Source organism: Bos javanicus, chromosome 1, assembly GCF_032452875.1.
Source record: "Bos javanicus breed banteng chromosome 1, ARS-OSU_banteng_1.0, whole genome shotgun sequence".
In the NCBI taxonomy this organism is placed as follows: domain Eukaryota; kingdom Metazoa; phylum Chordata; class Mammalia; order Artiodactyla; family Bovidae; genus Bos; species Bos javanicus.
Genome location: NC_083868.1, coordinates 116,941,273 through 116,955,737, shown reverse-complemented (window position 1 = coordinate 116,955,737; position 14,465 = coordinate 116,941,273). Strand labels below are relative to the sequence as shown.

General features: G+C 49.7%; 1 protein-coding gene across 9 annotated transcripts in view; it reads left to right on the top strand.

Moving 5' to 3' along the window:
• The first annotated feature begins 1,577 nt into the window (after positions 1 to 1,577).
• Positions 1,578 to 14,465, top strand: part of MED12L (mediator complex subunit 12L) — a 363,490-nt gene continuing 350,602 nt past the window's right edge. For 8 of the 9 annotated variants that reach the window (XM_061418677.1, XM_061418696.1, XM_061418668.1 and 5 more), the window contains exons 1-2: positions 2,149 to 2,238; positions 3,127 to 3,353. In XM_061418677.1, coding sequence (XP_061274661.1) covers positions 3,255 to 3,353 — 99 coding nt within the window. In that variant the 5' untranslated portion in view covers positions 2,149 to 2,238; positions 3,127 to 3,254. Of the gene's footprint in view, positions 1,708 to 2,148; positions 2,239 to 3,126; positions 3,354 to 14,465 lie in introns of those variants that run through there. The other variant, XM_061418660.1, reaches the window with a different exon arrangement.

The following is a 14,465-nucleotide window of genomic DNA, read 5'->3' as shown; positions in this document are numbered from 1 at the left end:
GATTGTGACAGGTACAAATGTCAGGGTGAGGGAACCAGATATCCATGAGAAGTCCATGTAGCGAAATGATGAGTTTTGAGGAAGTATCACAGCTTATGGAAGCTATTTTTTTTTTAATTTCACTTTTTTTTTTTTAATGTTGAAAGGGCCAAAGAATCCGTGCCAGACTGTCTCAAAACAAGGGAGGGAAAAAGAAGGGAGATCAACAGAACTCTCCTTTTCCCTTTTCCCCAAACACTAGGGACACATTATTAACTCACTTTGATTTTAAAATCTTTATGGTCAGATATGATTTTGAGTGCTTCAAAAGTTTTTCCTTTGTGGAGGCCAGCTGGAGACTGTTGCCTAGGTATTTCAAGGGAAGAATTGAGGTTACATCTCTCAACCTGGTACCACCAAAATACCACTGGTGATCTATCTATCCACACACCTATTCACCCACATCTACTCATCCATCCCACCAGCTAACAAACATCTTTTTGAGTGCCCACCACATGCCAGTTTCCATGCTGTGCACCCAAGTCACCACAGTGAACAACACCGTCCTTTCCAGTGTATGTAACTGTGTTGGGGGCAGGAGAGATTAAACACAAATGGCAAAACTTTTCTAATTGTCACAGATGGGAGATGAGTACTTGGGGGTTCATTATGCTATTTTTTCTGCATTTTGGTTTGACAATTTTCATAACAAAGTTAGATAACTATTTCTCAACCAAGGAAGTTAGATTTGACAGATACCTATATCCCAAGGGCAAGTTCAGCTTTGAAGTTACACCCAAGGTGTTAGTGGAAGAGAAGTCCTTTGGGGAGGGTGCAGGGGGTGGTCGGGAAACGCTTCTTGGTGGACCTGTTCTCTAAAAGTACTTGCTCAGATTGAGTAAAGAATCCGGAAACCACCGGCCTGAATTGGCCTCAGCTGCCTTGGGAAGTGCTAACAGGTCAGAGTCACGAGTTAAGAACTAGTCTCCTGTCCCCAGTGGCTTATATCCACCGCTACCCGCACCCCCCCCCCCCCCCTACACACACACACACCCCGGCCCCATTACCACTGCCTTGGCTTTAAGTCATCAGATTTGAGTAGATAATCAGGTTTAACCAACATTTCCTTGAGCACATACAATGTGCTTGACACTATACAAGGGCTTTGGGGTTAGTTTCGGCTCGCACCATCTCATAGAGAATGGAATAGGAGTCTTGAGAATTCCTCAAGGTGGGAGGAACCTGACCCTATCAAGCAAGAGCAGTTGAGGAACCCATTCCTCGCAATTCCAAGTTGTGGGCAATAGATCAGAAACTTGTGATCAGTTTGCTTCGTGGCTTTGAGCAAGTCACCAGGCCTTCCTAATGTGACTCGATTTCTCTATCTATAAAAGGGGTACAGTAAAACCTTGTAAGTTTCTTTCCTTTTTTTTTTTTTTAAAAGGACCAGAGACCTTCACTGTCAAGATCCTGGCACGAAGCGAGGGCTCCATAAATGGCAGCCATCATTCCTGGCCAAGCGCGGGCGCATCCTCCCGGGCGCGCCTCCCGCTGGGCCCCTCGGGACAGACCGGGCCCGCCTCCGCGGCTGTAGTCTCGCAGGGCTCGTGGCAGGTGGCCCTGCATCTGGGTGCCCACGCCCCAGAGCGAGCGAGGAGCGCGGGCGGATTGGATGACCAAGGTCTCCCCTGGAGGATCCCCCCGCCCCACTCCACACGCCCGACGCAGGTGAGGTTTCCGGCCCAGGCCACGGGGACAGCGACCTTAACAGAGGTCGAGGCGGACTGCCAGCTCGCGCTGGGAGAGGGGTCCTGGGGGCACCCCCTCCCTCGCCCAGATTCACCCCAGGGCCAGCCCCAGCGCCCGGGCCCGCGGGCTGCGCGCTCTGCGGCTGCGAAAACCCGGAGAGGCGGATCGGAGCGCGCTCGCAGCCAACTCCTCCGCGGTCCGGCAGCCGAGCTGGGCATGCTCAGTGTGGCCGCCGCGCCGCCGTCCGCCAACTCGGAAGCTCGCGCTCCTCGGCCGTGGGGGCGAGAACGCCGGCGGCGGCGAGCCGGCGTCGTCCGCCGCCCCCAGACTGTGGCAAACTTCGCGGCGTCCCCGGAGCTCGTTCGGGCGAGTCTGATACCTTACAAACCAGATCAAATCCAGTCCCCCCTCTCTCCCGCCGCCCCCCATCCCAACCCGAATCATGGAGGCTGCGGCCGCCGAAGTGCCGCCGCTGCCGGCAGCCCCTGCCCACTAGCCGGGGACCAACAGGTAAACTGTCGGAGGCGGGGGGTTGGTGGGGGGAGGAGCTGCGGTCCGGGTGAGGGTTGGGGGCGGCGGGCTGGAGGAGCCCGAGACGCCCACGGGCTCGCTGCTCCCTTCGACGCTCGCTGCCAACCCTCTTCGCGCCCCCTTCCTTCCCCAGCCCCTGGAGGGGCAGCAAAGGGTTAAGTCGGCCCCGAGCCACCGTGAGCACGGCCCCCTCCAGCCGCCGCGACCGCCAGCAGCGCTGCTCGGCGCCTGCCCGGAGCCGCCGAGGGCACCGGAGCCGCGGATGCGCCACCGGAGCCCGGCGGGCGTCTAGGAGGCACAGGGTGCTTCCCCACCGTCCGAATGCCTGTCCCTCCCCAACCCCCCTCCAGGCCAGTCTCCCTCCCAGCCGGGTCCGCGCCCAGGTGGCGGGGTCTGCGGGGCTCGTGGCGAGCGGGGGAAGGGTCCCTGTCTTAGAAGGAGGGGCGGGGGCGGGCTGCTCCTCAGTCTCTTCTCGGGTTAGGCGGGCCACCCTCGCCTAGGGCGAGCACTTGAGCCACCTGCCTGGGGCGCCAAGAAAAGTTTTTTTTTTCCCCTTCCCCCGTGCCCCTCCCCCACCCCCACCCTGCGCCCGGCAGGGGTGGGTTTGGGTCCATTGGTGAAAAAAGTCACACGTTCCCATCAGCTGCTCCTCCCCCCTGGGGACCGGGTGGCGGGGTGCGGGGAGGGGGGGCGGGTGGAAAGGGAGGTCGGCGCCGCCGAAGACCCCGGCGGACCTCCAGGCTCTCGGGCGGCGGTGCGTCCCGGGGGCTCCAGCGCAGCGGGGTGCCCGCCGAAGTCTGCCCCCATCAGTGCGTGTCTGCGTGCCGGGCAGCGGCAGCATCCAACCTGCTTTATTCCTGCCTGCAGCGCCACAGCGAGTGAGCGAGCAAGGAGGGGGGAGAGGGAGTCTGTCTGCAAAGTGCTGCTCCCTGGTGCTCAGAGGCGGCTGCTCCAGCTCCAACTCTCATTCATTTCGCCGGTTAACATGAGAGATCATGGCCGCCTTCGGGCTTCTCAGCTATGAGCAGAGACCGCTGAAACGCCCCCGGCTCGGGCCGCCAGATGTCTACCCGCAGGACCCCAAGCAGAAGGAGGTAAGGGCGCCGGCGGCCTCCCCGGCAATCGGGGCTGCGCTCCGCAGCGCTGACCCAGGGCCAAGTTGGCCCAGTGGGCATCGCCGGCGCTGCGGGGGAAGGGTCTGCGGAGAGGGACTGGCGGCGGGGGCTGGACCGGGGGGGAGGTGCTGGGGGGACCCCTGGGGGCGGAGACCGAGCAGCTGTCAGGCCCCGCGCTCCCCTGGGGCGCTCGCTCTCCCGGTGCCGGGTCGCTTCCCGGTTACCGGGCCTTGCGCGGCGCAGCCGGGCGCTTCACCCGGTTCTTCCTTGCGGAAACCCTCTTGCTCCCTCTCCCCCGCCTCTGCCTGCCTTATTTTTCTCCCCGCCGCTTCGGTAAATCCTCGTAAACTTTTTGAAAAATGTTGGAATGCAGTGCCTCCGACACAGGTCTTGGGTTTTGCGCCAGCTAAGCAGGGACGGGGGTGGGGTGGGTTGGGGAAGACCTTTTCTGTTCAAATTTTCCACTTTGGAGTGGAAGTTGGTTTTGTCCAGGTGATGAATATTTAGCTGTTTGAAAGTACTTTTGTCTCCCCTCTTCCCTTTAAAAATCAATTTAACAGGGAAACACTGATTTTCTTCCCCAGAGGCGATTGGCTTAATTGCTGGAGGCTGTTTTGTGTATGTAAAAGCAGTCAGGTTACCTTGGAAGGGAATGGGTCCCCGGGTTGCTTGTTTCTTTGAGTGAAATTAATTAGAGAAACCTTCACTCTTGAACTAGCCTCAGTGGCCAGAGTAACCATGGCATTTTATAGTCATGTATATGTTTGTCAGTAGTTAACAAGTAATTATGTAACAACTCTCCAGTTATAATGATCACCCCTGGCTACACAGTTTGCCCAGGGATTTGCCTTTTTTTTTTCTTTTTTAAGATCACCTGCTACTCAGCTGTGCTTTGAGTTTGCCAGCTGCAGGCCACCCATCCTCTGTTTTCTTCAGCTAAACATGAAGAGAGCACATTTCAGAACTTCTCTTGCTGGGAACCTAAAAAGCTTCTATTAAAAGTTTACAGGGCCACCAATATCATAATAGCTCTCATCCTCTGGAGAAGGGTACAACAGAGGATGAGATGGTTGGATGGCATCACCCACTCGAGGGACATGAGTTTGAGCAAGCTCCAGGAGTTGGTGATGGATAGAGAAGCCTGGCATACAGCAGCCCCTGGGATGGCAGAGTTGGACACGACTGAGTGACTGAACTGAATATCACAGAAAGGGCTTTGTAAAGAAGCCGAGGAGGGTCCTTAAGACTTCCCTTTTGATAAATGTATCTGTTTCAATAATAGAGGAAGAATGCTTGTTCTGGTTAAACTGTTCTGTTGATAATGTTTCACAAGGATAAGGAGTGACAACTCCTTTTAGAGGTTTAGCATGTTAAAGGTGGAGTAATTCGGATAGAAGCTGGGAAGGTTTGACAGGTGGTTCTCACTGGAGGCTTAACTGGAGGACAGGAGTTTGATGAGATTTTGCAGATTTTTCCCCACCCATCTCTCCCTGCTACTCCTACCCAGAAAAAAGTTCAGTGGTACAGATGAAATAACAAACACTAACAACTGGGTGTAAAGGAAGTTAATAACAAGCGTTTGTGGCAGAGGATTATTAAAGTTTTGCTGGGGGTCAGGGACACTGGCTGATATTCATTATCATGTAATTAATGCCTCATCACATCTTACCAGAGGGCAGCATAATTGATAGCATCTCCCCAGTTAAGAGGCTTCTCAGATGGTGCAGTGGTAAAGAACCTGCTTGCCAGTGCAGGAGATGTAGGAGAGATGCAGGTTCGATCCCTGGATCCGGAAGATCTCCTGGAGAAGGAAATGGCAACCCACTCCAGTATTCTTGCCTGGAAAATCCCGCATGGACAGAGGAGCCTGGCAGGCTACACAGTCTGTAGGGTCGCAAAGAGTGCAAAATGACCGAGCAGTTGAACACACACAAACACATCCTTCCTCCCCTTGTTTTCTTGTTAAGGAATGGGGAACCTGGAATGCCTTGTGGGACTATTTAACATTTATTCCTTAGGTCAACCCTCATTCAGAATTGGGGCCTCTCTGATTCTGGAAAAAATTAATTTTGGATTTTAGGGTCTCATGACAGTTCATGGAACTCTAAAACTAGCAGTGACCTGAAAGCTCACTTTTTAGAACTTCCTTTTGACAAAGTGAGGCCCAGGAGAGGTTACCTGACTCTAGGTGTGTGGTTAAGGGTTAAGCAGAGGAGTTGGACCAGCAAAAACGGTGTCTTCTGTCAAGACCAATACTGTGTTAAGGGTGATTTATGCTAAATTGAGTTGTTCTAATGTTATTCCCTTTCCCCGGAGGCAACCAACATTTTATCTCTCTGGAGCAGAGTCAGAGTTATGTGGGGCTGTAGCCAAATTTGAATACAATATGGAACAGGTGCTTGGCTGTTCTGGGGCGGGGCTGTGGTGAGCAGTGTTTCACAAGCCTCGATTATTTATGCATTGCCTCAAGAGTTCCCTCTTCTCCATCACCTGTACTTCCAATTTTTTCTTTTCCTTTTAGGAAATGTCTTCTGTTTCTTAAGCAGTAATTCACAAGACATGATGGATTTGATGTGATATATAAAAATTCATATGAAATCATGTCTACATCTCATTTAAAATTTTTATTTACTTGATATTACATATGATTATTTGTCCTGAAACAAGACCATAAATATTAAAACTTTAAAAAGTTCAGTGGAAACCATTGGTGTAGTCCATCAGAGAGACTTGCCCCAGATTGTGGGAAATGCTGACTTTAATGAAGTGTGAGGTTCCAATATAGGCAGACTGGATTTGGATTCTGGTTCACCCTCTTTGCAGTTGTGTGGCCTGGGGCAAGTTGTGTGACTCCTCATTTGTAAATTAGTATAACTGTGCTGTTGAGAAAATTTTAAGCACTCTGGTTCTAAACCTATTACGTTTTTGTGAGGAAAAACCCACCTCTTGGTAAAGCTATTCTTATTACTGTAACTGCAGCTTTTATTGTTGTTAACTGGTGCTAATAGTGTTCTGGAAACTAGTTCCCAGGGGACAGGATGGAAACTTGCATGAAGACCTCCTGCAGAGAAGTGTGGGGGAGGGGTGAGGTGGGACCTGGAAGCTTTAACTTGCTTGATCAATTAATTCTATTCATTTGAGAGCTTGCTGTGCCTCAGTGCTCCACAGGACTTGAGTATATCTTGTGTTACAATACTATATCCTCTGTCCTCAAGCCTTGAAAACAGGGCCTTAGAAAACTGCAAGGGCTCCTTGATTCCTACCCCTCCTCTCTTACACCCGCCCAACTTGTCCAGTCCCAACTAAGTTTCCAGTCCACCTGCTGCTCTCCAGTTTCACCAATACGCTTGACTTCTTTTCTGCTTCAGGCTGACTCTTCTCTGCCCTAGGGCTCCTACACGTGCCACCTGGATCCCATCTGCCTTTCCACCCTCACTGCACCATTCCACCTCGCTCTTCTCACCCAAGCCTGTGGTTAGGAGGGTCAGCTTTGGAGCCAGTGTGCTTGGGTTTGAATCCCGGCTCTGCTGTTCACAATACTTCCTTATGCTCTCCGTGCCTCAGTGTCCCCTCTTGCAGATTGGGAGTGAGAATACTTCTTTCTTTGTAGGACCGTTGAACGATTATATAGATAATAAACATAAAACACTGAGACCAGAGTAAGGCATGGTTTCAGCAACCAAATGTTTGTTGTTCTAAACTCCCGCTGGCCTGCTTCTTCATCGTTCAGGTCTCAGCCCAGCAACCTCCTCAGAGGCCTGTCTAGTATAAGTATGTAGTTTGTAATTATGTATGTATTTGTGTGTTGCCCCCTGCCCCCGGTGGATCAGTTTCCCCAGGGCAGGGACCAGAGCCGCTTAGGAATCACGGAAGTACCCGGCGCCTCCTGCAGTTAGTTCTAGGATGCCCAGGGCATAGGTACTTGCAGGAATGTAGGCATGAAGTGGGAATGAATGAAGAGAAATCTGGTAACTGAGGGGTGGGGTGTTAGGGAAAGTCTAGGTTAAAGCAGCTTCCTTGCCATCTACTTTGGAGGCTACAAGGCTGAAAGCAGAGGGAAACTGTAGAATTATGAAGGAAGAGGAGTTTTTACTTCTGGGGTAGAAGAGGCCTAAACAACTGAATAGTAGTAAATGTTTTTAGGAAATCAAATTAGTTAGAAAAATAGGTTGGGGCATCAGTGAGATTTCTAGGCATCAGAAGCCATAGAAGCCCACCAGCAGGGTCCTGGAGGATGATGGCCTGGTGTACAGGGACATGGGCTGCCCAGGGACAATTGGAGCGAGGTTTGGAAAGGGGTAGGGTGGGAATGGCTGCGTGGGGATAACGTGTCAAACTCGGCACACCTGTAGGGCTTGTTGAAAACAGGCGGCTGGGTTTTTTTAGATTGAGTAGGGCTGAGAGGGGGGGCTCCACCTCATTTGCATTGCTAACGAGATCAAGGTGATTGAGCAGCTGGTCCAGGTCACTTTGAGGCACTGACCTAGAGAGAAGGTGGCATCCAGTTCTGCAGGGGCTGGAGAGCATTTTCCATTGCAGGCAGGGCAGGATTAGATAGCTGTCAATATATGAGGCTGAGGTTGCAGTAGTTTAGTCTCACAGCTCATCCAGGGCATGGTAGGCTTTCCCCAGAAGGTGTCCCCTCCCTTAGCTCTAAGGGAATGAGATGTCTTAGGCCCTTCCAGTATCTTTCCATCACACTTGGAATAAAACTCAAACTCCTTACCAAGTTATGCCTTCAAGGCCCTACCAATCTTTCCTTGCTCACTTCCACAGCCACTGCCTGTAGTTGGACCCCCTGGCTCTGCCTCCTGGCCCTATCACTTACTGCCTGTTTGGCTCAGATCTGACCTGTGGAATGGGATTCTCACCTGTTCCTACAGATAAGATTTGACCAGTCCTGGCACACAGATGTCGCTCAATACAGGTCAGCTACTGTTAGTGTGACCCTTCCCTCATTAAATGATCCCAGGGCTTCCTTGTCCTTAGAATAACACACACAGGACTCTGCCCTTGGAGGGCTGGCTCCTTCGTGACTCCTCCAGGCTGTGTGGTGGGACCACCTCTCTCCTCACACGCCCAGCTCCTTGTGTCTGCATTCTTGTCCCTCGTTGCTCCTGTGGTCATGTCTCTTGTCATTTACTTACAGAGAATCCCGGGCAAGGAGGCCTTCCTGTGGCCCATCTTTTCTCATCCTTCTTAGTTCATTGTTTTGTGTTAATTTTTTTTTTTTTTTTTATAATTTTACTTATTTTTATTTTTGGCTGTGCTGGGTCTTTGTTGCTGCGCAGACTTTTCTCTAGTTGCGGTGAGTGGTGAGTGGTGGATATTCTAGTTGCGGTACGCAGGCTTCTCATTGCTGTGGTGTCTGCTGTTGTGAAGCACGGGCTCTAGGGTGCTTGGGCTTCAGGAGTTGCGCTCCCTGGCTCTAGAGCACAGGCTCTGTAGTTGTGGACCAGGGATTGAACTCGTGTCTCCTGCTTTGGCAGGCGGATTCTCTTCCACTGAGCCACCAGGGAAGCCCCTGTTAATACATTCTGTACTGCTTGTCACTGTCTGAAATTCCATTATTAGGGTCCGTATCCTCTCCCTTTTCTTCCTTCCACACTAGGATGTCAGCTGCATGGGAGCAGGGGCTTGTCAGTGGTGTTCACCCTGGGATGAGACTAGGTGCTCAGTAAATAGTTCTCGAGGAAATGAATAAAACGCAGAAAGAACTCTTAATGAGCAATTGTGAGTATTTATAACCTGACTGTCCCAATGCTTGTTTTATTTTGGTAACGCCTATTTTCTTGTTAGCATCTAAAACCCTTAAAACATTAAATGCTTATTTTAGCCACAGCTGGGGAGGTTGAGGGGAGGGGAGGGAAAATTTGTTTCTCAACGATCTTTCAGAGGGGGGATGTTGATGAAATTGTTCTCAAGGAGAGACAGGTTGACCAGTTCCCCGGGGGGAATAAAAGGCAGTGATGGTTAAAGAGAAAACTTAGCTCTGAGATGAATTGACTGGCCCCAGGGCCCCATGATGGAGAAGGAAATGGCAACCCACTCCAGTATTCTTGCCTGGGAAATTCCATGGACAGAGGAGCGTGGTGGGCTACAGTTTACGGGGTCACAGGTGTTGAACATGACTTAGCGACATAAACCACCACTGCCAGGGCCCCATCATTTACCTCCCTCAATACCAGTGTTTGGGAGGGACGTCTATATTTAACTTATGCGGAGATTCTGGCCTGAGACCCTTAGGCCAGAACCAATGTAAGAAGCACTGGGTCACATTTTCCTGCTTCTCACAGGAGTGTTGCCACCCACATTTCACGGCAAAGGAACTCAAGCGGTTGTCATTTCTCAGGGGCTGCCATCGCCTGAAGGAGCATTGTCAAAGATGCTCCTTAAAAATGCTGCCATAATGCCCTGCCTCCACTCCAGACCTGCTGAGTCAGAATTTCTGGGAAGGAGATTGAGGAATTTGCATTTTAAACATGCTTTCTAGGTGATTCCTAAACATACCAGAAGTTTTGAAAGCCACTGCTTTAGTTTGTGTCTTTACTTGTAGAGACTGTTATAAGCCAAACTCCCCCTTAATTCTACCTGCTCCCCGCTATTTGGTGTGTTGGAGTCTTTAGATAAATATGCTGTTCAAAGTGTTAGTATACTGCAGATGCATTTAGCTGCTTTTGCCCCTGAAGTTCTGTTCTAAAACTCCCAGCATAGGCTTGTTTTCCATCAGCTGTACGTGGTTTATGGCAGACTAGAAATCCATGCCCTGGGCTTGAGATATTCACAGCTCCCTTTTGCGTGTACTTGGCTAAGCTACTCAGTGCTTCACTTCTTGCTTTGTCCCATGAGCATATTCTTTGAACATATTGAAGGTGATAGAATTTTATGTTTGATCATGGGCCTGGGCTTTCAGTTAGGCTTTTTGGGAATTTATGTGAGGCTCTTCACTTGGTGAGCAGCCACCATTCTTCAGCCTGGTGGATATTTCACTTAGGCTGGCACCTGCAGATATAAAATGTGATTCCTTAGGAAGATGGAAGACCAAGAAGGGAGGTCTGGAAGGCAAAGTGGCTTGAGTGAGCACCAAGTGGGAGAAGATGAGGATGAACGGAGCCCTAGGATTTTAGTTGAGGTAGTTAGCAGTGCCTCTCCCGGTTGTGTGTCCGCCCAGGTGAGAACAAAACAGAGGTAGGAGAACGGAGTAAGTGGAAATTCTAAAGAATTGCGATGTTTTGGGTTGGCCAAGAAGTTTGGGTTTTTCCATAGATGTTGTAGGATAAACCGGAACAAACTTTTTGGACAACCTGATGCTTGTTCTGAAATGCTCTTTTAATGAGGCTCTGAACCCCAAGTGTGAGACTTCTTGACAGACTAGGCAGGAATTAGAGCAGGTGGAGGGATCTGTAAGGAGAGTGAACATGATTAAAGGTTTCCTTTCCCAGCGTTCCCTGTGCACTGATGAGAGGAGCTGGTGGACTTAGCCTGGAGAAGGGCTGACCTCAGGTCTGATTTGGGAAAGCCAGGTGGGGAGAGAAGTCCAGTCTGAGAAGGGAACATGGAAATACTTGGACTTTTCATCGTTTTTAGAAGATTTCTGAAGTTGGATGATGGTGACAAGGGAGTTCATTATACTATCCTATTTCTTTGTTTTGGAAAATTTACATTAAAAAAATGTCTTCTGTTACACAGTAAAATGATTTCTACTTTAAAAATATGCATGTCTACATAATCTGGAAGAATTATCACCCACATGTAGATAATTGCTCTCTCTTGAGAGTGGGTTTATTGTTCACTTGCTAAGTTATGTCCGACTCTGTGCGATCCCATGGACTGTATAGCCTGCTGGGTTCCTTTGTCCATGGGATTTCCCAGGCAAGAATACTGGAGTGGGTTGCCATTTCCTTCTCGGGTGGGGGTCTTCCCCACCCAAGGACTGAACCCACGTCTCTTGTGTCTCCTGCATTGGCAGGCTGATTTTTTACCACTGTGCCACTAAGAATGGCTTTAGGGGTGATTTTTTTTTTTTTTGGTTACTAATCTGTATTCTATGTTGTAACAGTTGATGTGCACTACCATTGTTACTGGAGGACATAACTTTCAGATCAGAGATCAGTCGCTCAGTCGTGTCTGACTCTTTGCGACCCCATGAATCGCAGCACGCCAGGCCTCCCTGTCCATCACCAACTCCCGGAGTTCACTCAGACTCACGTCCATCGAGTCAGTGATGCCATCCAGCCATCTCATCCTCTGTCATCCCCTTCTCCTCCTGCCCCCAATCCCTCCCAGCATCAGAGTCTTTTCCAATCAGTCAACTCTTCGCGTGAGGTAGCCAAAGTACTGGAGTTTCAGCTTTAGCATCATTCCTTCCAAAGAACACCCAGGGCTGATCTCCTTCAGAATGGACTGGTTGGATCTCCTTGAAGTCCAAGGGACTCTCAAGAGCCTTCTCCAACACCACAGTTCAAAAGCATCAATTCTTCGGCGCTCAGCCTTCTTCACAGTCCAACTCTCATATCTATACATGACCGCAGGAAAAACCATAGCCTTGACTAGATGGACCATTGTTGGCAAAGTAATGTCTCTGCTTTTGAATATGCTGTCTAGGTTGGTCATAACTTTCCTTCCAAGGAGTAAGCGTCTTTTAATTTCATGGCTGCAGTCACTATCGGCAGTGATTTTGGAGCCCAGAAAAATAAAGTTTGACACTGTTTCCACTGTTTTCCCATCTATTTCCCATGAAGTGGTGGGACTGGATGCCATGATCTTCGTTTTCTGAGTGTTGAGCTTTAAGCCAACTTTTTCACTCTCCACTTTCACTTTCATCAGGAGGCTTTTTAATTCCTCTTCACTCTGCCATAAGGGTGGTGTCCTCTGCATATCTGAGGTTATTGATATTTCTCCCGGCAATCTTGATTCCAGCTTGTGTTTCTTCCAGTCCAGCATTTCTCGTGATGTACTCTGCGTATAAGTTAAATAAACAGGGTGACAATATACAGCCTTGACCAACTCCTTTTCCTATTTGGAACCAGTCTGTTGTTCCATGTCCAGTTCTAACTGTTGCTTCCTGACCTGCATACACATTTCTCAAGAGGCAGATCAGGTGGTCAGGTATTCCCATCTCTTTTTAAAGAACAATTATTAGGTGACTTTGATTGAGTTTACAGGAGTACAGCTTTGTTGTTGGTTCCAAACCAAGCTAGAGTCCCTTTAGCTGAGGTTTAGGCAGAGGGATCTCAAGGGTGTAGGTGTAGGCACTTATGACCTGTCAAAGCTGTGATGAGTTAGGGGCTGTTATATGAGTGTTCCAGCCCTATCACTTAAGCTGTGATTTGGGGTGCTGTGTCATTTTCTTCACCTATGAGCTGGAGAGGATGATACCTAATCCTCTAGAGTATGGGAAGGAGCGCCATACACTTAATTGTTACCACATGTTAAGGTATCCATTCAGTGGTGTGCCAGAGCAGGCTTATAGCAGCTGATCATTAAAATTTCAGGAATTTTGTGAGCTGGTTAATATCATGCTGGTGGCTTTAATTTTGGCACCAAGGGAGTATTTACACCAGGGAAGTTGGCAAATACTATAAATTCAGGGGTTTTGTTTTTAGTTTTTTTCAGAAGCTGGCTGTGAAGCATTTACCAGCATGGTGCTGGATATGGTTGTATTGTATTTTTCTGTAAGATGTTGTGCCAAAAACCAAAAAAACTTTTTGGCCAATCCAGTATGTACCAGGTGCCTTGTTGGCTACTTCACCATTAGTCGTATCCCCGTTTCCCCTACCTACTTCCCACAAAAATAATTTTCCCCCCCTAAAGCCAGATCCTCACTTTCTTTGCCTCTTCTGCAGCTTGAGATGGCTGAATTCTGGCTAGATAGATTTAATGGAAATCTGCTTTGTGGCTGACTACTGGGGAAGAACATATTTCCTTGCTGAAAAAAGTACAGGCCTGGCAGACAGTGCCCTCTGTTAATGCCCCGAGAGCTGCTACCTTTGGAAAATTAATAAGAGGGGATGGTCGTGGGAGCTAGGGCACCTGTCTTGTGACCATGAGGCAGTGAGCCTGTGGATGAAAGTGGAGATGACGGAATGGCTTTGTGAAATTGTAAAGCTACTGAACTGATTTTGGGACCACCTCTCCATGGGCTTCTTGAGAAGTAAACAAGAGCTGTCCACATGGTTTAAACTATGAACCAGTTGTCAGTCTCTTGAAAGTATCTAAAGTTGTCATGATGTGCATACTTGCATGCTCAATCGTGTCCGACTCTTTGCCACCCCATGGAGTGTAGCCCGCCAGGCTCCTCTGTCCATGGGATTATCCAGGCAAGAATACTGGAGTGGGTTGCCATTTCATACTCAGGAGGATCTTCCCGACCCAGGGATTGAACCTGCGACTCTTACATCTCCTGCATTGGCAGGCGGGTTCTTTACCACTAGCACCCCCTGGGAAGCCCAGTATTATCATGGTACTTCCCATTTATATTTTGTCCCCCTCAAATCATCACAGACTGAGAGAACCCCGAAGAGTACACCTTCCCAGAATTCTCCTCCTAGAACAGCAGGAGACAAAGATCACCTGCGTCTTGTCTGTTTGATGGTTAATTCTGCTCAGAGCCTCTCAGAAGTGGAGGGCATGCTCACAGGGCTCCTTTATTTCCATTTCTGGTGGAAAGAGTTGTGGTGGGAAGAGGCGGAGAGCACCCCTCTTTTCTGTTCAGAGGCGGGGATCCTGTGAGTCTGTACCATTTTGGGGGGAAACCAGGTATGTTTGGAGCTGGATGGGTTGCTCTGACTTTCTCATGCAATACCAGCAGACGCTGAGTCCCACAGAGGTTAAGATGCCTCCTTAAGGCAGATCTCCGCACGGCACTTGTGTGCCCTGATCTGTCCTTACAACTTTACTTGCCCTGCCCTTTGCACACAGCCTCCACTGCTGGTAAACACCCTCGTGTTGCCCTGGCATTGAGAACTGCTCTGCATTTTAGGGCACCCAGCGCCTCTGTGAGAGCTGGGGACTGTTTAGCCATTTGTCTGATCTTGGAGCTTGCCAGAACCTTGAGTGGTGTCTCCTGGGCAGAGGAATACTCTGGAAGCT